This window comes from Dromaius novaehollandiae, chromosome 4 (assembly GCF_036370855.1).
Source record: "Dromaius novaehollandiae isolate bDroNov1 chromosome 4, bDroNov1.hap1, whole genome shotgun sequence".
In the NCBI taxonomy this organism is placed as follows: Eukaryota; Metazoa; Chordata; class Aves; order Casuariiformes; family Dromaiidae; genus Dromaius; species Dromaius novaehollandiae.
The window spans coordinates 17,951,193-17,977,373 of NC_088101.1; the positions used below are offsets into that span (position 1 = coordinate 17,951,193).

At 44.0% G+C, this 26,181-nt stretch overlaps 1 protein-coding gene across 3 annotated transcripts in view; it reads right to left on the reverse strand.

Moving 5' to 3' along the window:
• Positions 1-4,155: 4,155 nt before the first annotated feature.
• The window catches only part of TSPAN5 (tetraspanin 5), an 88,864-nt gene continuing 66,838 nt past the window's right edge, over positions 4,156-26,181 (reverse strand). For 2 of the 3 annotated variants that reach the window (XM_026109156.2, XM_026109163.2), the window contains 6 exons: positions 18,140-18,286; positions 16,145-16,315; positions 14,043-14,168; positions 10,262-10,309; positions 10,023-10,139; positions 4,156-9,452 (listed from right to left, as the gene is read on the reverse strand). In XM_026109156.2, coding sequence (XP_025964941.1) covers positions 9,387-9,452; positions 10,023-10,139; positions 10,262-10,309; positions 14,043-14,168; positions 16,145-16,315; positions 18,140-18,286 — 675 coding nt within the window. In that variant the 3' untranslated portion in view covers positions 4,156-9,386. The remainder of the gene's footprint in view (positions 9,453-10,022; positions 10,140-10,261; positions 10,310-14,042; positions 14,169-16,144; positions 16,316-18,139; positions 18,287-26,181) is intronic. The other variant, XM_064510509.1, reaches the window with a different exon arrangement.

A 26,181-nucleotide genomic window follows, 5' to 3' on the forward strand; every position in this document is an offset into this window, starting at 1 on the left:
TCCCGTGGTTTGTCCTTTTCTGTTTTCAAATGCAGAAGCAGCGACTGCACCCCCACGCACTTGCGAGGAGCCTTTTCTCATTCATGACTCTGGCCCTGATGCAACCACTCTTTCAGTAGAGAGAAAGACAAAGAAAACAATTTCAAGCCTCTTTCACTGGAGTATACTCAAATAGGGGCACTGGGTAGTTTAACAATCACGTGGGCTTTAAAAGAATATGCTGTACAATCCTTATCCCTTAAAGCCACACCAGTTTGAGTGCTGTTGGGCTCGCTTGGGGTGTTTTTGTTTTGTTTTTCTCCCCTCTTTGGAGGATGGATTTTTAAAGGCACGCCTTGCAGCAATTGCCCAGGACAATGCCAGCAAGTGAGAAGTGTGGCATGCAAGAGTCTTCCTTGTCTGCTCTCCTAGGTAGGCGAGTTGTGATATTGCGAGTTTAAGCTTCTTGGCCTCACAGCTGTGCTTTTGTAGGTTTGCGACGTGATGGTGAGCAAACCAAGAGACAGCTCTTCGACAAAACAGGGAGCAGCAGGAATGCCAGCTTCCAGCAAAGGAGCATGTGCTGTTTTGGAGTGTGTGATGCCACTGCCGAGCTTGATCAAGTCCATAATGCACATACCAAGTCCTGTGAGCTATAACATTTTAAAGCAAATTGAGCACTCCCAGGGCCAAGCTGTCGGCCTCCGAAGTCCCAGGCTCCTTGCTTATCAGCAGAAGAGGCATTCCCAGAAATCAAGCACCCATGCAACCCCAAGCCCCATGGTCACAAACCACTGCTGTTGACCTGATGAGCTAAGATATTCCCAGAGTCACTTCCCAGCCTCATGAAACCATGGGCTATCCCACCTGACACTCAGAGGGGAAGATGCCAGTCATGACAGAGAACAGAGGTTGCATATGAAAAGAAATTAGAGACCTTTCTCATGTAGCTGGAGTTTAAAAGCTCCTGAGACGGCACCAAAATCCAGCAGATGCTACAGAAATATTCCTACAGCAGATCAGATCCCAAGTCCATTTAATCCAGTGCCAGAAACCAACTGGCAACAGTACAGTCAGAGGAAAAAAAAAGAAGCAGCAGCCTCCAGTATTAACTGTACAATAGTCTCTTATTTAAAAAGAAATCCAAGAGATATTTGCTAATAACAGTGCAATAACGCCACAGACTGCAGAGCTGTAGATGCAGACCGGGACCTGGCAACGTTGGGTTGCGCGAGGGGGCAGAACCCCGGCCCGCTGAACGCGCCCAGCGCGCCTCAGCCACAGGTCGCACTGGGGCCACGTGAGCCCAAGTTTTCCGAAGCATGGAGATAATTTCCATCGATTTCAATAGTTTCCAAAACACATTTGAAAGACAACTGCCTGATAACTTACCTGATTCTGGAGTGAGACACTCTATTCCCTTTGACACCAGTATAAACTGCAAGTGTTGGCATGAGCTGACGGTAACGGAAAAATCATGACAATTTCTATTCATCTGGTTATCTAACTGAACCGCAGGTTAAGCATTAGGCATATCCTTATCATTAAATTTTTATTAGGGATACCACAGTCACAGCAAGCGCATACAAAGGTCAACCCTCATATCCTTTTACCTTCAGGTGGTTTATACGGGTGGAGTATCGGGTGACCTACACTTCTAGATTAAATCTGTGCTAAGCCTTTACACAGAAGGAAAGTCTGTATAGGGGTAAAGATGTTTTTTTGTCATTAGAAGGAGATAACTGAAGAGACTGAATCCATCCACACAAATGCTCTGCTGCTCTGAGGCATGCTGAAGCCTGCAGGTTGTTTCTATGCTGCTGGTAAATCTGAGCCTCTTAATGCCGTTTCTCTTATTTCTTCCACAGATCTAGGGACTTCATTATCACATGCATTTCACCATCCACTCGGCTGAAGTCAGCTGAACTGAAGTCGCTGACAATATTTCTGATTAGATGTTTAGTAGATTGATTACATCTAAGCAAAGCTTGAAATCTGCTGCTCAGGTCATTTTTGTGACCAAGATGCTAGACATCGGCCCTTCTCATTTGCCTGTTACTGCAGCAAAGCAAACCAAAACGGATTGCAGCTGCCACACTGCATTGGGCAGAAAGGGCAGGCAGTACCTGGCTGCTGTTTCATTTACTTACATCTGTATGACCTCCATGAGATCCAACATCTCACCAGTCGGGAAGAAAGCACGCACATATCTGCTTACACTTCCTAATGTGGAAATACGATGAAAAATTGCGCTTTGGATAAGGCACAAATCCCAGTACAGGTTTTGGATTCACAGGACCCAACTGGTTCAAATCAGACCACGAGACCCAGTAAGGGTCATTTATTTCACAGGTCCCCAAAACGTTAACTAGCTACAATTCCAAGAAACAATACTCAAGCTTTGTGTACAGAATACAGACAGCTGTCCCCAGTCTCCACTTCCACTGTGAAAACTGTTTATCCAAGTCTCTCACGTTTTGCATGTTAAAAAGAATTGGGCACTGCCCTACACTGTGCTTTTTGGTTGATTTTCATTCGCCTCACTCAAAAGGCCTCCACATTTGCATTCTTATTTTGCCAAAAGTCTTTTCCATATCTGGAGATAAATATACACACTTGAAATACGTGAAAGGCCTCTGACCTCTAGTTTGCATGGAGATGTGCTTTTAAGTTTGTCAAGGAGGCGTTTTGTGGACAAAAAGAGTAGCAAAAACGGAGAGGTGCAGTTAACATGAGGCTTCTAAGCAGATCTCAGCTTGAGGGGGAAAATTAGCTGTAAGCGACACAAAGTCTGCACTTTGTTTCCACAGGGAAAACAAGGGGAGGTTCAGAGTGAGAGGCAAAGCAGCATCATTCAAGTCGGCTTTTCTGCAGACTTGCATACCAACCAGACAGGCTGGAGTCTGACCAAAACCAAAACCAGCATAAGCCCAGGTTTCTGCACAATACACACTGCTCATCGGTGCCCCAGGAAGAACGGGGCACGTGTTTGCTTGCAATAGGACCAGAAAAGAGCATTTACACTTGGGCAGTATGTGACCTGTCATGCCCAGAAGTTGTCACAAGAGGAACCATCATGGTCACTTGACACAATTCACCTTGACACTCTGCTCACACCAAACTAATGAACAAAACCAGGAAAAACAGCTCACTGGCTCCCAAGAGTTCAGAAACACTATTTCTTGGTGAAACTCCTGGGAAACGGCTTTTCTGCAGCTGTGCTGGCCAGCACAGAGCTACAGGCTCGTGCTCCACACGTGCTCCTGACCAAGCTGGGTGCTTCAGGGCTGCTCCAACGGAGGTGAACTTTTCCCCTCTTCCACTGTGGGAAGGAAGGTGACAACTACTGTGGGTGGAATCAAACCAGGGCACCAACCTCCAGAAAGCATTTAAAACCCCCTTCCAAGTGGTACGGCCATCTCGCTTTTCCAAGTGCCTAATGCTAATTATGGATACTACTTAGGGCAAAATAGTGCAGACGGCTGAAATACTGTATTTTAGAAATACTGAATTGGATTGGCTCCCTCTAAAGTTTAAAATACTGAAAAACGTGCTTTTTCTCCTCTGAATAAGCAGCGCTGGACACCAGCAAGTTTACCCCATTTTTATCTGAGCAATAAAACTAGCCAGCTCACATGGTTTCTGTTTAAAGACACGTCAGCCTTAGAAAAGTGAACTTCCTACCTCCCTTTACAAAAGCTTAATTAAAGCACGGCAAATCGTTATATTCCCTTTGCGCTGCTCCCTGCAGAGAAGCAACTTCTGAACACTCGGAGGTCACTAAACTGCTGAGGCCGAGCGCTCAACAGCTGGACTACGCGGCAGCCCAAGGAGCATCGGCGACCTGTGGGAAACAAGCAGACAGAGCACGTTCGTTAGCCACGGGCTTCCCCAGCAGCTCGCAGCACGCGTGGGAGCTCCTCACACGTAGATGGACTCGTCTCATATTAGCTTATTATTTACACTTAAGGGCAGCTTCGGCAGCCTGGAAGCGCGTTTGGTGACTGAATTAGAACGCAGGTCTCTACACCGTACGCAAGAGGCTTTGGGATCTCCCTCCACCTCGCCACCACCCCGTCGTTAGCTTTTGAGGGACTTTCCGGGGAGGAATTTCACCTGCACGTAACTTTGTACCTTTAATACGAAGTGCTACATCAAGAGTACGCATTCACAAGATAATATTTCACACAATTTTATTTATAAAATTGTAATTATCTAACAAATTGCATATAAAATGATTTACTTCAAGTAAATACAGAATACTGCACAACTATTAAAACTATTGTATTGTCCATCGTAAATGTATTAAAACATTCCTAAAAAATGCATCTATTAAAAAACAAAAACCCAAGAACACAAGTAGCATGACCAAGACCACTTTCAATAGCTTAAAATGAATTACCAGGAAGTTGCATTAACTTCCCAAGTATACTCCAGTTACATCCATTGAGATCAGCATGTGATACAATACCACAGTCTAATGCTAAAGATGACACGTATAAGTAATACATATGCACCTGATCTATGCTCTTCTTCTAGATTGAAGATGACCAGTCTGAAATCAGACAACTAAAGCTCAAGTCAAACTCTACTGGCATGCAGTTCTGTTATAGCAATACTTTCAATCAGTAAGTGTAGTTGGCTTTTACAATCAATTTTACAACTGATTTAAAAAAAGGAACACAAGAGAATACATTCGTATAAAAAGGAATGATACACAAAAGGTAAATATCGACACCTTTCCTTATGCCCTGGGATGATTCAAGGACAGAGATCCGCTTGGAACGGATCTGGAGCATACTTACCGAGAGGAGTTTGAGCCGCAAAACCCAACCCCAATCTCCCCAAAGCGCAAGGTAATATCAGATCCATCTCTACTATGTACACAGTGAAGATGAACGTACGTACACATGGAGCTTATTCTTAACGGGTTCGTATTGCAGAAACACAAAAGACAACCAGTAGTGCCGCACTGCTGAGCACCTGCTTGGTGCCCACTGCCAGTCGCAACACCTATTTTTATACTGTATGTTAACTGCGAAAGATGTTATTTTCCCCCAAATGGCAAAACTGGTCGGTAACAGATCTAACTGAGGAAACAATATGAACAGGGTTTTTTGTTGTTGTTTACTTTAAACGGTTTCATGACCAAGGAGACTCAAGTACAGATAGCTGAGAAAGTTTCAGTGAGAGAAACCAAGCGGGATGGGGGAACCGGAGCCCTCACAGCTCCCGACGCTGCCGAGACCCAGTCTCCTGCCTACGCACGCGCAGGGCTGCCGTCACCGTGCGCCCAGGAGGCGCAGGCACAGCAAGAAGGGCAACGGACTTCAAAATCCGCACGAGAGTTTCTCCTGCGATCATTGTCAATGAGAAGCAATTTTACCCTGGGCACAGCTGAAGGAGTAAAAACACAGATGAACGTTCAGGACAGTAGCAATTCTTAGCACCATGTTTAGTCCTGCCGCAAGTGCTGGCAACCTCCCCTGGCAGGTAGGGAGTGCTGATGCGGGCCCTACGCTTTACAGTCCAACGCTTTTCCTAATGCTAAGTAGACAGCGAAGGAAAAGGGCAAGGGAGGTCCTGCTGCTACCCCAAGCCCCAGGGGAGAGCTGGGGTGTTACCTTCTGCAGGTGCCAGCTGTAAGTCGGCTGGGGAGACACTAGATGGCAGGCGATTAAAGCACTCCTGGCTCACCCCTGCGGCGAGGTAGAGCCCAAACGACCGGCCCGGCCCGATGAACGCTGATGGGCAAACTCTCACACTGGACGTCTTTCATATCGCTATAAACACTGTGAGGGTGAAGAGCAGTCATGTGCAAGAATCGTTTCATTTGCATGCTAGTATTTACATTTCAGACACTATTTACACACCAGAATGACAGCTAGCCCCTCTCTCCACGGGGGCAGAGGGCTTTGAGGGCAGAGCACACTTGAGCAACCATCGCCACAGCTTACAGCTCTGAGGGTCACGGTCCAAGTTAGGGATGTCGAAGCAGAGATCTCTGCTGCTACTGAAACAGACACTCGCACACAGAAATTCAAACGTTTGCCCATTAGGCTATCCCAAAAAAATAAGAAAAGGCTAACAGTAAGAAAGGCCTGCGAACACGGAGATAATTTGGAAACCGAAGCAGCAAGGACCGCGATGCTTTTCTGAAGGGCTCGGTGGGGGATTTGGAAGTGGCTTCAGGAGCATGGCCGCCACTGAAGCTTTCAGACCGCCAGTCGGCAACACCACCTCACATACATATTGCCCAGCCAATGCAGCTCTCCCGCTCCGCGACAGGCCAGGAGCCCGACGATGCATTTCTGAACAACTCCTGCACTTCAAAGATAGTTCAACCGACCTCTACATGCGTGTCTACCCTACCGCCTCCTACGGCAGGCTAGAAATCGCCCAGAAGTTACAGCGCCTGCCGTATCTTATTGCTTTAGAAAATGAGCCTGCATAGCCAGCAGTTGTGCTCTGGCTGCAGCCCATCCGAAATTTTCGCAGTTTTCTGGAAGAAAGTGTGTTTGCATTTGGTAGGCTCTGGGGATAACGCATCAACTTCCAGGGCCTCCCACGAGGAGGTGTCCAACCTGGACACCTCAGCTGCCGAGTAGATGGGGCGTTTCTAAGAGCACGTTACCCAGCCTGTCGACAAAAACGTGGGGTTGAGAGGTGCAATACAGGCAGCTAACCCTGAACATTCAGTTTGCATCCATCACAAACAATTATGAGAAATGAGAAAAATAAGAGTATCTTTGGGGAGGAGGGATATTAGCATCTGCAGCAGTGAAGACAAGCTCTAGAAAAATATAAGTCCTTATTTAGTGGTTTTCATAAGAACAGTCAGTCTTTCTGGGACTCAGCAGAAGGGTTGCACATTTGTGTGTACACCTGCAAGTAGTGAGAACAAGATTTCCTCACCTCCGAGAGCATCTGCCTTCCTATCAGCCTGACCCTGCCTACGGCGTTTCCAGCGGACTGGAACTAGAGAGCAGCGCGACAAGACAAGAGGCCGATGCAGAGCAACTGCAGAAATTCAAGTAGTAAAACAGAAGTTACCTTCAGAAGCCCATGGCAGCAACAGCAGCATTCGAGATCAGTGGCAACAAGGAAAGTTTCTGTAAAGCAGGCTTTTTCTTTTCCTCCAATTCAAAGTGCTGGGTCACAAACAAACAAGGCTCTCGGGTGGCGGGGCTGCTTCCTGAACCCTGGTTCCCTGATATCTCCCCACACCATTCATAGGAGAGCAGCGATGATCTGCCTGTCCTGCTGCTATCAGGAAAACTGCGTGCCCCCTCTGTGGGGGCGAGGGGGGAAAGCAAACACCAGCAAGTCCTCAGGCTGAGGAGTGGCTAAGAAAAACATAACACTGCGGTGAGGTGGAACCAACTTTATTAAGGACAGTGAGTTATAATTGCTTTCAAAGGCTTTTAAAAAAAAATCGCTCTGAGTCACGGCTGGCCTTTAACAGCAGATACCAAAGGATATGGAGGCTGCCTGATTCACAGGCAGCAGGGGAGTTAACCAGGGGAGGATGAGGTAACGCTCAAAGCCAGGAGGGCGATGGGACGATCTGCGGCATCCGTGGGACGCCAACACGCCTACCACCGGCCTTCGGAGGGGAAACACACGGCCGACTAGAGCACAGAAAGGCAGAACGTGGAAAGGTATACAAACTCGCGTGTTTACGAGTCAATGCATTCGTTTCCTCCACTCCACATACTTCATCTTAGGAAGCTCGACCCACAAAGACGTTAAACTTCTCACAAAAGGGTGCTACGCACCCTTTAGCCCCGTCCGACCAAAGCAGGAGCCAGCAGCTCACAGCTTTCAGGACTGGTTCGACCGACACTCAGAAGGGTCCTACGATAAGCAAGATTTATACAAAGTGCAATAAAACTACCCAAGCCACGGTTAGGTGCGTATGTTCGTTTTTTGTAAAGAAGAATGGACTGCAAACTCTAAGCTGGATGGAGTCTGATCTAATTCTTCTTCCGCTATTTGTGCTTTATTCCAAATTCTACCGTCTTTTGTCCAATTCAAAAGGGACTGTGCCTTGGTTGATCCTGATCCAAACATCTGGTTTAAAACTTTTATTCCATTGCTTCAGAAAGCTTTTTGTTGCATTTAGAGCAACGAAAGGGAGACATACACTTAGCGAGGATTTTTTCACTGAAGGTAGGTAATCATTTACTCTGGCAAAAGCTGTTCTCTCCAACTTCCAAGGGAAGGGGATATGATCTTTCCATAATCGCATGCATTAACCAATAATTAAGTTGGGATTAGACTGTTATTAAAACATATCCACAAATTTAAAGCACTGGAGTGTCACAGATTCTTACTCCACAGCTCATGCAAGTAAGAAGAATTTAAGGAAAGAAAAAAAAAGACAGACCAAAGCCTCAGCTAGGAACAGACCAAGGCAATACTTTTAAAGAAGTTTTGCACAAGTATATCAAAATACTAATATTAGTGAGATCCCCAAATACATTAGGTTACACTAAATTCCAGAGAAACCAAAGATTTAGCCATATCAGATATATATGTTTTGTTTTTGTTAAGTTAATATATAGTTCATTCTTTGAATAACATTATTCACTTGGACCCAACATCCACACTGCTTTCATACATTTTATACAGTTATATCCCATTTTTGCCTTAAGAGGCTGATACCCTAAGGTATGGCAGCAACCAAAGGCTCTGCAACCCTTGTTTGTCAAATATAAAACTCCTTTCCCTTCATACAAGGGTGGAGAAAGGAAGATGTTGATAAAATTAGGCAATTCTCCCTGCGAGTTTGCCCGTTCCAACCTCAAAGTACTACAGAGAGACGGTCGGAAGCTTGTGTAAAAAAAGTTTTCCCTTGTTTTAAAAACAATTTCATTTACTGTACAATAGATGCATAGAAAGTTGCTTCCTGCTTAATGGGTTTAGGCCAGTAGCTATCTTTAGCTGTGAAAACAAGATTGTTCCTTTACAGAGTGGTGAAGAGAGAGACCATCTCAGGAATATTTGGCAGCTATCAGGAGCTCATGACACAAAGAATAAACAGCATATCCACAAACTACAATGCAACTCTGTCCCACTGAATACACCAATTTTAAAAAGTGTCCACATGTTACTCGGGATCAAGAATACAGTAGAGATTCACAGCTCAACAGCTTTCAAACTGGTGGTTTAAAACAAAAAAATTGTCAGTGAGCAGCAGATTTTAAGAGAGCCCACTCTTCTCTCCCCCACCCCACCCAAGAAACATGAGTTCACTGCAATGTCAGGAACTTAAGACTCGAGACTACTTGGGAGAGAAGGCTTCCCTGTCACCCATGTCCATACAGCTTGGTGTCGGAGCGACACACTGGAGGTTTCAGAGGGTTTCAGTTGTCCAGTGTCTTGTTGTGGTTATTTCAGCAGTTTTACCAGCTGGCTCTGACAGCCTCAATGTCACTAACCAAATTCTGGGCTAAGCATATCCCAAATATCTGCAAGAGACAACAGTTTATTCATTTGGAGCATTGGACAAAGGCCTTTTTATACAGGCAAACTCCTTAGGTTATACAGAACTTTGATATAAAAGCCAGAAAAAGGAAGTTAAGAAATTAAATTAACAATAAGCATTAGCAAAAGAAAAAGTACAGAAATACTCCTGTAACACAGGTATTTTTCATAGTGGAACTAGGTTCCAAGAAACTGAACAGTTCTAGAATTGTTTTACGAAAGCAACCGTAGAGGCTTTTTGCTGCTCATTTATGCTCCCCAAGAAATAATAGCTCTGTTCATCCTTAAAATCCCTACCTAGCCTCAATTTAACACAGAGCATAATTTTTGACTTCTGGACAGTTGAAAAATTATCCCCTTACAGACACAATGAGATACCCTTTTAACACAAAACAAGTATCATGCGTTTAGCTCACCTCTTTAAACTCATTGACTGTATTTCTAAAGCTAAACTGACAGCGTATTTCCAAGTCTCACAGTCCCTCCCGCCACCTATGGGTTTTATCTACCTGTTGTTTGCCTATGTAACTCGTTACAGGGAACGCGAGGTTTACCTGCAGTAACGCTATCCCAATGAATATACCAGCAACTATGGTAAGATTGTCCTGCAGCCATTTCTCAAACTGTGGGACACAGCCTTTAGTGTAGATAACAATCTGCTGATCAACTTCCTGCCAGGCACAAGAGGGAAGAAAACAGAGATAATTATGTTCAACTATTCCACCAGTAGAATAACTTGCTCTTGCAAAAGGGATTCAGATCTTTAAGATATCGCATTAAAAGAAATACTTACTGGTTTTTGCCTTGCATCGTAGCCACACTGAGTGTTAATAACATCTTCCTAGGAGAGAGAGCAAGAGAGTAAGGGAGAGAGGCAGGTGAGTGAAGAGAAACATCTCCAGAACATCCTCTCCCAGCTCTCCAGGGTTGGGCTTGTGGGTTGTAGGACAATCATCCCAACTTGGGTCGCCATATTACTTTTTAGAAATTCCTCCCTCCCTCTCCCATTCGGTGCCATTGATCATTTGCAGCAAACAAAAGCACATATTCACAAAACATTCTCAGCTCTCAGGGCAGGACACCAAAAAATCCAGCCCTCCACTTGGGTAAATGCCATGTTCCAGATACAAACAGCAGGAAGCCAAAAAGGGACTAGGGAACATCTATTCTGAACAAAAGAACTTTCTGCTGAAAAGGTTTTGTCTGAGGATGCATACGCCAAGACTACCGTTAACATTTTTCAGGGTTCAGTCTGTGCAGCATGAAACAACACAAAAAGGTGAGAAAGGGCAGTTCCGCTGCAGTTCCTGTAAGTTCTTCCAGAGGATGAACACAGAAATACATACAGTACTTGGTTCCCTCCCAAAGACTAAAGAGGAAAAAGAAGAGATGGGAATACATTTTCCTACTGCCTATTCTTTCTCACAGGAGCTCGATATCTACGGGGAACGAGTTTCCTCCTACTGCTTCTGATTTAGCACTCAAAGCACAGGAAATAATACAGGCTACAGCAGATTTTCCCCAGTGAATAAGCACTACCCAACAGCAACATTTCCAGACTTTTTTTTTTTCCTGAAGCTGTTTTTATCCCATATACACAGTTATTCAGGGCAATAAAATGAAGCAACTACTTGAACGACGGCTGCCCAGCCTGCACCCCTGCAATCCTCAGGTTTCTGAGAAAGCTCGTATGAGGAGAAAAAAAAAACGCCTCCAAATTCCAACAACGCAGCCATCTTCAGACTCTCTTCTGGACATTTTAACTATGAAACACCCCCACTGGTTTCTCACAGAAAGAAAGTCAGCCTGGTCACGTATTTGAGAGTGAAAGGGGAACAATGATGGTGCACTGGCCTGCAGGAAGCATAACTGTGCCTGCTGCGTGTGCCCCACCACGTGCCCAGGCTACCACCCCAGGACTAGAGATTCATATTTTAGTTAGTCATTAATACTTCTTGACTCCTGAGAGTTTGGGTGTTGGACATAAAGGCAGCAAAATATTAAGTTACTGGCTCACATACTAGCAATGTGCAGGAGAAGGAACTACTCAAAGAAGTCAGAAAACAAGCCAATCTTAGCCAGGTGTACTGAACATTACAAATTAATCAAATTGTGAAGTGAGAAAGCCATCTAGCAGACTGATTTGAAATGGCAGCCATATGAAAAAAATATATCTCCTCCTCTCTGCAGTTAAGGTGCCCTGTTTTCCCACTTTGCAGGAAGTGCAGCAACACGTATCATGCTGCTGCGTCACCGCTTCTGCTGGCTGCATGCTGTCAGTTTCCAAAGTTGGATTCCCTCAACAGACCTTCGACATTTGAATAACTTGCATCTTTTAATGAGACAAATGCTCCTATTCCAGGATCTGGACTAGCAGAGCCACCCACTTCAAGACTGTAAAAGCAGGTAAGAGTCCAATAGATGGAGTTCGGCTTTCTCCTTTGTGCTAAATGACAACTTGCCTTATTAACAAGGCCTTCTGCTTTTAACCTTAGGATTTGTTAACTGAAAGAAAGTATGAAGAACAAAGTGGAAATAAACCAATCTTCCTACGCAAGAACCAATTTTCCTCTATGGGAGAATTTGGGACATTTTAACTTGCTAAACTACAGCAAGGTCAACTACAGGACTCCAAATTCGTTTCAAAGGAGACTTAAGCTTTTCCCTTAGTGATTTAAGTCATACTAAAAGCAAGTCCCATTCGAGAATGCATCCACATAGCTTTTTGCATCAGTCCAACACTGCATGCTAACTCAAATGGGGCAACTGCACGCAGTCTGAATCCACAGTCATCGGACAGTTACTCCTAGGGTCCACCCAGCCCACTGACAAAGGACAAACATCGTTATTGCAAAGGGACTGGTCGTGGACCTTCACTGTACCAGTGGCCCGAGTGAAAAGGTTTGTTATGTAAGTTATATTTCTAGGCCTCTCTTCCCGGTGCTAGAAGGGATCTGTGGATTGTCTGCTGCCCGTTAGCATCCAGCTACCTTTCAAAACACTGACCACACTAACTGTAGCGCTCATGTCACAGATTGGCTGGGCAGCTGCATATGTTCTGCTTTCACAGGGAAAAAACCCTGTGCATATCACTGCAATTGAACCAGATGCAGCTTGGTTACAGTTATATTCCTGACTTTTAGTATGGAGAGAGTCTTTATCTTCAAAGTGATTCAGTGTTGCATCCCTACAAGAAACAGGAATGAGATTTATCTTTCAATTTCTAGTTACTGCATCTTCCCCCAGAAAATGCATAACCATACACACACAAAGACGCAGAGATAAGTTTAGCATGGATTACATATTTATAGGATTACCTTATACTGCTGTCACTGGTTTGGTTTTATAACAAGTATATTTTTAAAACTGGGTTATGACCACCTCTCTGTGTGGGTGGGTGGGCTGATGGGCAAAAGGCGGGGGGAATCCTAAGCGCAATGTAATGCCTAGGCCTAACCTACTTTCCAGTTTGTTTTAATATCTTGTTAAAAAAAACAGCGATGTTTCTGAGGAAGATTCAAAGTGCTGTGAAGACACGTTCACTGCAGGGGAACCAGAACGCAGCTTATGGAAATGGCAGTGCTTCGTCAGGGGATGGGGAGGGGGGCAAGAATAGTGACTGACACTGGGAGCGGAGACCGAGTGGCATTAACAAGGCCAGAAGCACCTTAAGTGCAAGCTGGCAACCCGCCTAACTTGAGTCATTGCTACAGACTCGTACATTCAAAGAACCAGAAGTCACTCCAGGTAGAAAAAAGCCACAGCTGAACTACTAGATAATACAAACACTCACAGGCTGCTGCTTTTAAAGTACATGAAAGTCAAATGTATGAAGCTAGCCACATAAGTCTCTGTGCACACACCTGTCCCTATTCACTGTCAGTAAACTGCTTCCCTACACTTTACCCTTCCTTCTTGATTACTTCTGTACTAATAAGATATGACTACAGCATCTTCTGCTTGATGATCCAGAACTATAACTATTTAAAAAGATATGAAACTTGGCTTTAAAAAGCTGTTCCCTCAAATGATTTCTGAACTGTCAAGCTTGATCTCAGGTGACTGTGGAACAAGTAGCAACTTTAAAGCAGGATAAAAAATGCAACTATTTCCATACTTATCTCAAAATTCTAGTGTAAACATACATCAGGTCTTCAGGGCACAGACTCTCATTTATTACCATATCTACAACAAACTGGGTCAGCCTGGCTGCGGTCTCTGGACACCACATTAAATAATGAGTAATACCTGCTTTAGACTGTTTGATCTTGCAGTTGCTGTTCTTTAAGGCAGGGAATGAAACACCCTAATGATATCCAATTGAAAGCTCATATCCTTCAAGTCATTAAGGGCTTCTGCTTTTTATACTTGCTAGAATTAATAAATACGTTCAGCCAAGCCAGTAGCTTAAGTTGGCTCACGATTTTGGCTGACTGCAGGAAGCTGAGACGCAAGTTGAAAAAAAATAGACAGGGGAAAAGGCCAAAATCATGCATGACTTCCAGAAGATACTCTTATATAGCAATTTAGAATGAGACCAGCAGACCCATCCTATCCTCTTGACTGTCACTTACGGCAGGGTCCTTCGTGCAGCAAGAGAACGGCACACCACAGCGCTCTCGACTCGCGTTGGAATCGGTGCAGTTGAAGTAAATGTTAAGGTTCCAGTCATCAGCTCCAAAAGCCCCGCAGCACTGCCACTAGAACAAAGAAAGGAGAGCACATTGACTGCCAGGAGGAACAAATCTCAGCACCAACAACATGCATCGCTGCTGCCAGTTTGCATCTAGCTTTCCAAAAAGAACTTCAGATTCCCTCTGGTTTCATTGGAGCTATACTTTAAGAAAGGAGCACTCCAAACCTGTAAGCGGTTCTTCGATTACTAGAGTTATGTTCACACCCTGCAATGCTGCTCTTTGGAGAAAAACACATGGAGTGAGCTGATAAGCTTTAACAGCACTGCACAGAGTTGCACAGGCCCACAAGCTCAGGCTCTAGCGATAGTATACCCGGGAGTATGATATTCTGCCCAGTCTAAAGGTTCCTGGGTTCTCAACAAAGCTAAATAGCGCAGAGTGTTGCGCTGACATAGCAGTTACATTTACCATTTCAGGGGAATCTTCGCCTGTCCATGTATTATTATACAGTATGAACACTGTTTCCTGCACATCAACACATTACGCAAATAACATCTCCTTTACTGTAAGCAGGCAGGAGTCTTCAAAACTTGAAGTGAGAAGGTAAATACCCCAAGTAACTGAGTCTCCAGTAAAACATGGTGAATACAAGAAGAATGGACTGGATGTCAATGGAGCATTGGTGGTTTATACCACCTCAGGCTCCAGCCCAATGAATCCATCTATGCCAAAAAGCAAATAAACAAACCACCACCAAAAAAACCCAACATGTTTAAAAGGTGTTGCAAGGACTTGCAATCCTCTCTCTGTAGATGTAGCACTGTTTCTTCGGCAATACCTGAAACATGCTGTCTTCAAGCATTATCCCCCGCTAGCTAAAAAAGGTAGCTTGCTCTCCAGACTCGCACTGCCCCGGACTTATCTGCCAAGACTACTAATCCAGTTAGGAGAGCAAGTTTTATTATGTGGTGCCAGTCTACTACTAAATTGGATTGTGGCCTTTTGGTTACATACACATGGACCGCTACTTTCAGACTGTGGTGACCTCAGGCATTCTCCAAGATGGAACAGATCCAAACCCAGCGCAGAGATCTGCATCCTGTTATTTACTCACATTCACTGTCGTTTTTCCCCCAGGCATACAGAAGTAGATCACGCGTCAAATAAAATCAATATATTTGCAGAACGTACAAAAATTAATAGGTTTTCAACCAGGAGCACTTAGCCAGCTAGCTACACAGCGCCAAATTCAAAGAGGAGTTCACAGACACAGGCCAAAAGAGAGTACTGAAAGCAGAAAGTACTGGCAAAATAATTTGTGTATGAAAGCCTGTTTAGGACCCCTTTACCTACTGCTAAGTTAAAGATTTTCACAGGCATGCACATCTCTAGCTTCACCTTTTCTCCGCTAAAGTGCGGGCACAGTATCATTTAGAGATTTCTTATAAGAACTTGTGGCCCAGTTCCAGCTGGGTTGACTGCATTAAGTCCTCTTAAAAATCCCGCCATGCATCTCTGCCACTCTGCAGTGGGGTTTAGCACCTCACCTCTAACATTGCTAAAGAGATGTGAGCATCCATCTCAGAACTAAATAACTTTCCACCAAGCTTAGAAAAAGGTATTCTACAGATGTGATAGCTCCCGCAATAAAATATTTTGGAAGAGCCCCCTTAAAAGCCCTAAAATATCTTTAGTCATGCATATGGAATATGCGCCAACAACCTGAACACAAGACCGATGACAACAAATAGTAGATTTGACACTATCTCTAAATGCCTTCAAGAATAAGTCGGCCCTACTCTCTACTATAATTATTTCTCCCAATTATACACCAATAAATAAATGACCTGTTACAAGTACTGTGTTTGTAGAAGTTCTGTGAAAAGAAAAAAGGGTTTAGAGATATATATATATATTCTACAGTATCATGTTCTAGAATATTTCTGTTGTACCTTGAAGAAACCAGACAGATGGGAAGTAAAAATAGAGTATGTATTTCTTTAAAGCAAGCATAAAAATACACACGCTGTCCAACTTACGTATTCCTGTGTAAAGTCTATGAGGTTTTGCAAATCAATGTCATCTCGGTATGCTCTGATGTTGTTGTTTATAAAGAAATACAGTTGGTCCTTGATCCAGTCTTTGAAAACAAATGCTAAAACACCGGCAGTAAGCTCCAGGAAGAAAATAATTCCAAGGAACACAGAAAACTGAAGAAAAAGAAAAGGTTAGAATTATTTTGCTTTAAGGGCAAAGGAAATTTTAAATTAAAAAAATACACCATTTTTAACTAGACCTGTAGTACTGGATTCTTAATTTTATTCTGTCTAACAAATAATAAAAGGCCAACAAATTCAAATTTGGCACCTGCAGTAGGACACTTCACTGGAATTCCCAAAGAGGCCCAAGAGATTTCACTGTAAACTTCATTGGAGATGGCTACTTGCCATGTGGAGGGCCCTCTGAAAATCCTCGCATTTCTATATAGAGACATTTTCAAAGGCACAGAACAGCTTACAATGCCAACAAAATGCTTTAAATGACTTTTTCGTTAGCCATCCTTATTGGTAAAGCGTCGCCTGAGCATGGAAAGCAAAAATTGGTAACAGCAGAAATTAATGACCAAGTCAGAGTGGAATGTCTGTGGAATGACTCACATCCACATTAAAACCAAATGAGGTTATGATTAATGCAAATGCAATGGATGCCAAAGGCATTACTAATGATCTGCCACTTTCTCTAAGTATCTCCAGTGAGGCTACACAGCGTTTTAAAACACAGAGGGGTTCTACTATATTGGAGCTCCAGCTCTTTTGCAACTGCGCCTTTGAGTTTCATTTAATATGCTCTCTGTGTTTGTTCAGATGCATTTTTAATTTTTCTTGCAGCTGCTGTATAGGAAGCTATTTCTGGTACAGCAGATGGGTTCATTTTAGGCAAGCCGAGAGAAAGAAGGAAGAGAAGAAAAGAAGTGTTACAATAGCTTTTCTTCTTTCTCCTTTATTTTCTTTTCAAGCAAGACAAGAGCAAGCCAGAACCATCCCAAGCTGCTTTACAAATGCCTCATGAACAGTAACTATCAGTTGGCTCTTCCCCCTATACAACACTTGCCTTTGGGAGCCAAATATGTCATCTAAAGGCAATTGTTTCACTGGAAGCCTTTTTGTGTATATATTAACAGTTAATGGCTATGACGACAGGTTAACACTACCCAGGCTGTGCCCATCTCTGGAAGTGGGTGTATGAGTGGGGGGAGGAACCCTGAATTTATAATAAATCCTAAATTTATGTAAAATGGAACATGATACCGTTACTCTCAGAAGGGGTTCCACAAGATCAAGCCAGGCTGTTTAGCTAAAGGGGTTCTGGGTACTGGGGTATTTTTGTATATCAGCACTTCCTTCTTCAACTCAGCCCAGAGCTCAAGGAGACAACTCCGATCTATTTTCTCTCCCTATCCCAGGCACAGTCTGCACCCTCTCACCCATCGGTGCTGACACTAAGCAATGAAGCCTTGTTCAGTTAGCTAGAGAGGACAGAGGCGAGGACACTGGCAAGCAACCCCCTCCATAAGGCAGCCCTATCTCCTCTGTACCATGAGGGGCCCTTGCACGCTAGAAGTCACGTGCGTCACATTCAATGGTGTATTTGTATTCCTCCACATTTCACAGGCAGCTCATTACAAGCTCAAAGTTCAATACGCAGATTCTCAACAGAAGTTTCTCTCCTTCGGTGACAGGAAGGCAAAATATCAAGCTATATCCATATGAAAAGTAGTAGTTCCACATTATGATTCCTACCATAATATTATTTTTCAGCCTTAAAAACAGAACTAGTACAGCTCTTCACTGTCTCTGCTGCTTTAAGTGTCAATAGCTGAACAAAAGCGATTGAGAGAACAGTACTCTCCCATCAGATAACATCTCTCTCTCTCCCCAAAAGAGATTTTAAAGTCTTTACACAGGTAAGCAGGAACACAGGATATGATTTATGCTACATAAGCGATGAACTCCACAGTTGCAAAGGCTACTTACAAACTTGAGCAGAAAGGTATTTTCTCGCAAGGCTCCAATGCATCCTGCAAATCCCAGAATGAACATAACTCCTCCTACCACTAGGAAGAGCCAAACTGGATCAAAGCCTCCCAGGTCGGTGATGGAGGAGATATTGGACAGCACTCCCTGGGAAAGAAACAATGCCAAGGCATAACAGATGTGTCCAGCTTTCTGTTCTGCAATTCCCACTTGCATTTTTCTTTTTGAAAAGGTAGATGTCTACAGCAATAAGCACTCATCAGTACAGCAAGAAAACACAATTAATAAAATCTTGGCATCCATAAAGAGATAAAAAGGGCCATTATGTACAAAATTTGCTGAGCCAACACATGCAATGAACAACAAAACGTGCTTAGAGAGTCCTTTGCAAGAAAGCCACAGGGTGTTTTGCTGCATCTGTACTTATAAGAATTATTCTGTCAGAAAGTCAGAGTAGACATTTGAAAAAAATTTAACTCTATTTTCTTACTTATGCAGGGATATATTTTGGGTATCATATACATCGCTTATGTAAGCGCACAGTTACAAACGCTATGACAGAAAAGTCAATAGCTAGAACAGCATCTTTAATTTAGCATTTATGCTCAGTATTTACAATGACTGACAGAAATAAGCAGCAAGCTCCTAGGTTAAGAGCAGCATCTTGCAACGACAAATTTTATGTCAAATTTTGACAAATTACATACCTGGCTGACTCGAACTTCAGTCACCTACAGCGCCAACAACTCATATAAACAGGGGATAGCTACCAACTCAATAGTTAACAGGAAAAGTTTGAAAATAGTATCAAGTCTCCTAGTAGGAGAGAAGGCAGGTCAAGGCCTTATCTTGGGAGACGACTTGCCATAGCTTAGGTGAGGCCTTTCCTACGCTGCGTTTTAGACACGACAACCAGCACAGAACGCTTGTAATGCTGTTAGCCCTGTGAGGCAGAGCTTTGGTTGTGATGCCAGTAAATCCTGAGCAGCTAGTTTATTTTTGAACACATTTTAACCAGAGTTTAGCTGATGTTGAACAGATGGGTCATGGCAAGGAGCAAATACAAAGTCTTCCTTATTCCAGTGAGCTTGCACAGAACAGTTACAATTTCCCAAAGCCTATTGGCAGTAAGAAAGCTGAAGTTTCGCTGTTTCTTTATTCACTCCCCTAGTGCCATAGGTCAAAGCAAAGCACTGTAGCAGACATTTTTCCATGGGTTCCCTCAAAAAGCCTGATCCCAGACTGAGTGCATTGCGTTACTGCTTTGCCTAACTCCTGAACGAAGCTGTGGCTCCTAAAGCAACAATACAGACCTTCACCTCTACCGCTCCTTATTTGCAGATTTATTCTCACATTCTTCAGCCTTTTCTTTTTCCCTGTTCATATCCCCTTTGCTTTTTTGAAATTTTCCCCAAACAGCAATAATTTTGAAGGCAGTTACCACAGCTTCATTTCCAAAAGTTGTTACAGTCATGTTTTAACAGCTGACTCTGTTCATGACTATGGCTTTAAGAGCTGAGATTTTTTTTATATTCAATTTAGACCATCTGTAGCATGTAAATACTCACATAGTCAAAGTCTCTATTATGGCACTCCCCATAGTCAGCAATTATTTCCATGATTTCCCAAACAAAGAAAATCAACCCTGAGAAAACAGTAAATACAAAACTTGAGGAAGGTTTTCATTTCTGAGGACAACGATAGGCTGCGTAAAATGTGCACAAGTTTCTCCGAAGCACACCGCAAGGAGCCTTGGAAAAGGCCAGCACGCTAAAGGTAGGAGTTAGGAGGAATGCAACCCAAACCCAAAGTACAAACAAGAAACCAATAGCATGAATGACAGTCTCAAGCCAGATTTCCCTTCCTCCTCCTACAGGAGGCTATTGCCTGACAGATGGGCATGGGGAAAAAAATAAAAATCACATTCATCCCTTTCCTCCTACAGTACATACAGTACTAGTCTTATTGTCATTCATTAAAAAGACAAAAATAGATGAAAGGCATGATACAACAAAACGCTGCTACGAGTCAGTGCTGCTATCAAAGCAGACTGACTGGCGTGCGCCCATTTCGAAGAAACTAGTCATGGGGTGGTACAAGCCAAGCTGGAATGAAGATTTATCAGCCATTAACACTTAAATTAACTTGCGGGGAATGTTTCCACTACTTTTGCTTCACTGCATATGCCACAGAAAAGAAAGCAAAGACACAACTTTCTGGCTAAGAATGAAAAGCATCAAAATAAACAAACAAGATCTAACACACAAATCACCAAAAAAGTCACAGCCTTAGATATATGCAAGTCAGGAAACATGAGCTCTGCCCTAAGAGAAAACGGCTGCTATAACGACATCTAACCAAGTTTTGAAATCATTTCAGCGTTCTCCTTCAATGCTTACAGATGCTGTAAGATCACAGGAAATTTTGCCTTAAAGCATAAACTACTATGTCTCTTTTAACATTAGCTCATCTTAGAATTAATGTACTTTAGTGTATCAAAGCAGTCCCTGGAGAAATGATACTGCCTTTGTATTATGATTATTTTACTGAAAATAAAAATTAAAGAAAATCCAGCAGTACGAAGCGTCATTTAAGTCTCTTTCTAAGCAACTTTGTGTTGCTTAAAAAAAAAAACCCACACACACACAGTACGTTTAATCAAGTTTTTTGCAGATGGTCCAAGTCAAATTTAACTCTCACTTGTGTACATGGCTCTTAACAGAACAGTCTTAACAGAGACGAGTTCGTGAGAAGTACACTAACTCTGCACTCTGTCACACTCCCATTAAAGTCAGCGGCAAAACATTTTAGTGAACCAGTTGTATTTACACTCTCTTTCTGACCTTTACGAACATGTCTCTTCCCCACTCACTTGATTTTCTAGTACTGCCAGGCTCTTACCACCCTGGCATTGCCACCTGCTGACCAGTTACCCAGCAAGTGTCACTCACCTAATCTCTGGTCTATATAATAACATATAATATATCCTGACAGGGCAAAGCACATAGTGTTTAATTCTAGTTTGCGCTCTTCTGTGTGCTCTCTGCATATGAATCCCAACTTATCAGTATCGTGGACAGAGACATCTCAGGATATACAGTTGTCAGAGGGGCTTTGGCAATAAAATGGTAGCTAGCAGCAGGAACGACAGACACCGACAATGCTCCGCAGTTACAGCTGTAAATGCACAGAGTTATTCTGCTAGAAGATTACTGCTTACTACTGAAATATAGTCCAGTTATCTCCCAGTCTCATCTTTTTCTGGACACTTACAAATAAGCTATCTGCAGAGAAACAGCAGTGTAGTACTTTAAAGCAAAGCCTATTTTGCTTCAAGCAGCAGGGCAATTACTGAGGAATATTCTTTCATGCTATACTGCTAAACAGAACTAAATATACAGCCCTGTAGGCACATACTTTTCCTACCCAGCATGGGTTTCTAAAGTGCCTGCTACCACAGTATTCAGGCATTTTTTCAGTTGTAATGGCTTATTTCTGGGAAAAGTTTGGCAGAGACATACAGCAGCCTGGTAATGGCCCATTCTGCCTTCATCCCATCTTTAGCCAGAAGCAGAAGGGCCTGTTTCCAGGGGTGCTAGAGCAGGGGATCAGGAATCTCCCATTCTGACGTTGCCTCTTCCAGTGGCATGCTCTGAATCCTCACACCTAACACCCAGCCACATTAGATATGGTGACTCTTTGCCAACTGATCTGTCACAGGAGCACAAAACCTGAGCAAACATTTGTAGAGCCTTTAAAGTTGTGCTTTCTACAAAGCCAAAGCTACATTTCTGGGGTACCTGTGCATCCCTTGCCTGGTAATTCAGGCATATGCATAATCTTTATTTGGCAGTAAACAGTTTGTTTCTACAGGGCTACATACTCTAATACTTTTCTTCTCCTAATGGCATCGGTCCAGGGCTCTGCTGCAGTCCCACAAGGAGAGCTAGTAGGACGTGTCCCCTGGCCAGTCTCCAGCTCATCTGTTTGCTCTGTTCCCCCACACCCTCCACTGCCTGCAGTATGTTAGAGCACCCGAGTTATTATTTAAACTTTTCATCCACCCCAAGTCAAAATTTGTCTCGGGCAATGAAGGAACAAAAGCATCACCCATAACTGAACTAAAACCAATAACAGTGAAGTTGTGAAGAAAGTCCCTTTACTTTTGAAACATGCTTGATTTCCATCACAAGGATATGATGGGGTATGCATCCAAATGGAAGGGCTGACCTCATATTCCTACCCCACCCCAAATTCAGGAGAGGGAGTCAAGCGAAACAGCAGGACTCATGCTTTTCTCCAACAAATGGGTGGGGGAAGAGGCGTTGGCGGTGTCTCCCGCCACACCAAGCAGCACAGGATAACCGAGCCAGGCCCACCAGAGGTCCCACAGAACTGTAGTCTCCTCATTACAGCACGAGAGCAGAGGCAGGGAGGGGGGGAGATGGGTCAAAACAGAGGCCTGAGTCCAGCGATGGATGTTGTCACACCATTTTTTTCAGTGGCCAGAACCCTGCATACTACAAAGCTGTACTTCACGCACAGCTCAAGAGAGAGCAAGGCAACGGAAAAACACAGGTCTTCGAAAGCAGTTACTTGAGAAGGCTCCTCCTGACATTACAGCTGCACAAGTGCTTGCCTTGAGCCCATTGAGAAAGAATAAGGAAACAACAGCTATTCAGAAAAGCAAGAAAGGTGCACCGCTCATCCTCTCTCCATCCTGGGCTAAGACCAGCAGGACAATCTGTAGTGTTTTCCAAAGGCAGCTCTCTAAACTGCAGCTCCCATCTTTGGTACAGCTACATCAGCATTTCAGCTCAGATTCAGGGAGTCCTTTTGAAGGGAATTCTCTCAGTCATCCCCACAAGCTGTATTTCGGTTCACATCAGGGGACTTCGATGCCATGTCCCTCCTACCGGTTCACACTACTTGCCTTCAGCAGGCATGGCCTTTGCACACTGGGACCAGAAACTTACTGGATGCCAACATGGACATCTTCGTTGCAGCAGCACCTCAGCGTTGAGGTGAGGTGCTTATGAGGCAGGAACCCAACTGATTTGTGTAAGGAGGCCAAAGAAAAGGGAGTCACAAGTTGGTTAGCACAGTAGGGAGATTTCTGGCATAGGCAGACTGTAGTTGCAGGCAGTGCAGAAGTCACTGCCACATTCAGGTCTCAGAAACACCCCTGTAAGTCTGTCAGACTGCTGCTGGGAATGACTGACTTCATAAGCACAATAGCATACTACAAGGCAGGAGAATGGGGCTTCAAACAAAAACACTACACAGCAGCAGTTTTGAAAAGACAACCACATAGTGAAAATCCAAGGTATCTGGAGTCAGAGGCCTCCTGGGAGGACTGCTGTGGTGGGGGACACAGAGGTGATACAACTGTGGAGGCCTGGGGAGACCAACCCACAGGAGTGCAGGCAGGAGAACAGAGCCCCACTTGCCATTCTCCATGGCAAGCAATGACATCCCAAATGGCCATTAAAAAGTAAAAGAAGAAACCAGTGATAGTAGAATAGGAGAATCAGAAGAAACCAGAAGAAAAAAATCACACAAGAAAACCCCGCAATGTGAAAAACCCTCTCTGGGAGGGCCATGGGACTCTGCAGCTTCCCCATGCTGTGCATGGGAGCAAGCGCGGGGGCCAGAACAATAGTCACTGAAACATGCCAAATTACTGCCATTCCAGAATTTTGTCTCTGCAAGACAGAAACTAGGTGGGGGATGTTTACAAAACTTGCTTCCTTGATTTTTGTTGGTTTTGCATTTCCCACAGCAAACAGCAAAAGTGGCAGCAGTTTATTTTCCAAGTATCTCATAAAGGAGAAGAACTAGCCTAGCTTACTTGTTATGGGAAAGCACAGTTTAATAGCTGAACAGCTGACATAAATATAGACAAGTTATAATTACATTTCTGTATTTTTCAGGATTAATGATTACTAGGGTGCTGGAACACTGGTAACATGATTTAAAAGCCTGTTCAGACAATGTATCTTTATGCACTGAAATTTAAATTTAGTGTACTTGGCAGTATTTATACCACACTCGCTCTTCCTCAGTCCTGTAAAATCCACATGCAGGGTGCAGGGAAGAAGCTAGAGACATGCTTTGAACATCCTTTGGCTTGCAGGGACCCCCAGGATAGGCACAGCCTTCTCTTGCCAGCAATTAGTTTTTAAGAGAGCTATGCAGCAGAAATGCATGTGCATTTCTGGCATTTCGTGGTGGAGTGGCTAGGGCATAGCTCCTGCTTGATGTTTGCCACTGACAGACAGTAGAAGTAGTATGAATTCTTTCCTGGAAAAAAACCTGATAGTTTTAACTTCAGGTTGGGGCAGACAAAAACTTATAAACAAATTAAGTCTAATCAACAAATTTTGCACAGACCTGCAGATTATTTTTTCCCCACCCACCTCTGTCTTTACCTCCTACTTAAAACACTCTAAAATCCCAAGCTCTTTCCTTCTAAAACCACCCTCTCCCTGGACAGTCTTTTAGGGTCTCAGAAGACAAAACAGCAATTTATCACTTGCTGTCCCTATGCTTGCATGCAAATCTGCTGCAGTGAGTGAGAGGAACAGCAAGCCTGCAAGCCCCAAGGACCGGCTGGAGTCATACCACAAACACTCCTCCGGAGCCCTGAGACCGCATTATCTAATATACATAACCAAGGAAGGAAGTAGGCTTTTGGAGTAAATTTAGTTTATTTTTTAAAAGTCATTACAGAACTTGCTTGAAGTTGAGAAAGCCAGCAAGATATAATTACCACAAAGCTTTTGCCCCCGCCCCCCAGCTACTCAAAGGTAGCATTAGCTGCTCGGGCTTGGTCCGGCCTCTCTCCGCGTTACCAGTGCTCACTGTTAGTGCTCGCAACAATCAGCTGCTTGTTGAGGAGGTTTTCTCTGCTACGAGCCCCTTTAGTGTGCCGGAAAACACAGCCAAACTGTGAGTTATACAGTGAGCCCATGTACACATGGTTTTGTCCCTCCTCTGAGCGTGCCCCCGCCCCAGCTCCGTTTCAGGATCCTGGCAGGGAATGCTAATTCCCCAGGTTTTGTGCAGGCCTGGCTGAGCGGCTGCCAGGCCCATCCTACTGACGGGCTGACAAATGTGCTCTCCTGCCCACCCCACCCCCGAGGCCATAAGGAAGGTCACAGGACTGTATAGTGAGCTTGTTTCTTTAAAACAATGTTTAAAAGATGATGGTTCAAACTAGTCAAGAGGGGAAAAAGAGAAAAGATAAAGAGAAGCCAGCCAAACTCAAAAATCTACCCCAAACAGTTCTCCACCAGCAGCAAATGAGACTCCTGTAAAATGTGGATGACTTCAGTGCATCTTGCATTTTTTAAATTTGGTCTTACACACTGTCTTTCTATCTTTTAAAGATTCTGTGCAGCAGCAAAAATATATACAAGTTGATAGCTGGGGTATAATGCAACACAGCTGGATAAAAAGCCAAATGATTCAAGAGGGAAGTAAACTTAAGTCCTCCCCACCCCCAAATAAGGTCACAGTCAAGAACTCTCTCTGATGACCCTTTCCTGCACAAAACTCACAGAAGTCGCAGCCCTGGAGCCTCGGGCTTCCCTGGCGTGGCCCTCGCCACCCACCCAGCTGCCGCAGGGGCTGGGAGCCAGCTGCCCCCCTCCCCGACATCTGGCCGCAGAGCATCTGGGGCTCGCTCCCGCGGCCTGCGGCTTCGTGCCATTGCCTATCCCCCTCCCCGAGGGCAGAGAAAAACAAAGGTCTCTAATTAGCTTGTCACAAGTCCATGTTTCCACAATTTCTGCTACAAAAAACTAAACAAACAAAAAAGAACAAGCCTCTCTGCACTCCTGCGCTTTCTGCACTGGTGCTTTACAGCTCAGCTGTATCTACACTGCATTGTGGCTGATACACCCACAGAGTAAAATAGTCTGCACTAAGTGCCACAGGACACAACCGTTACAACACTTAAAGAAGTTAGGGAGCGATGCTTATTTCCAGGGAAGGCCCTGCACTTTAAAACAGCATTTTATTTATTTATTCCTATATAA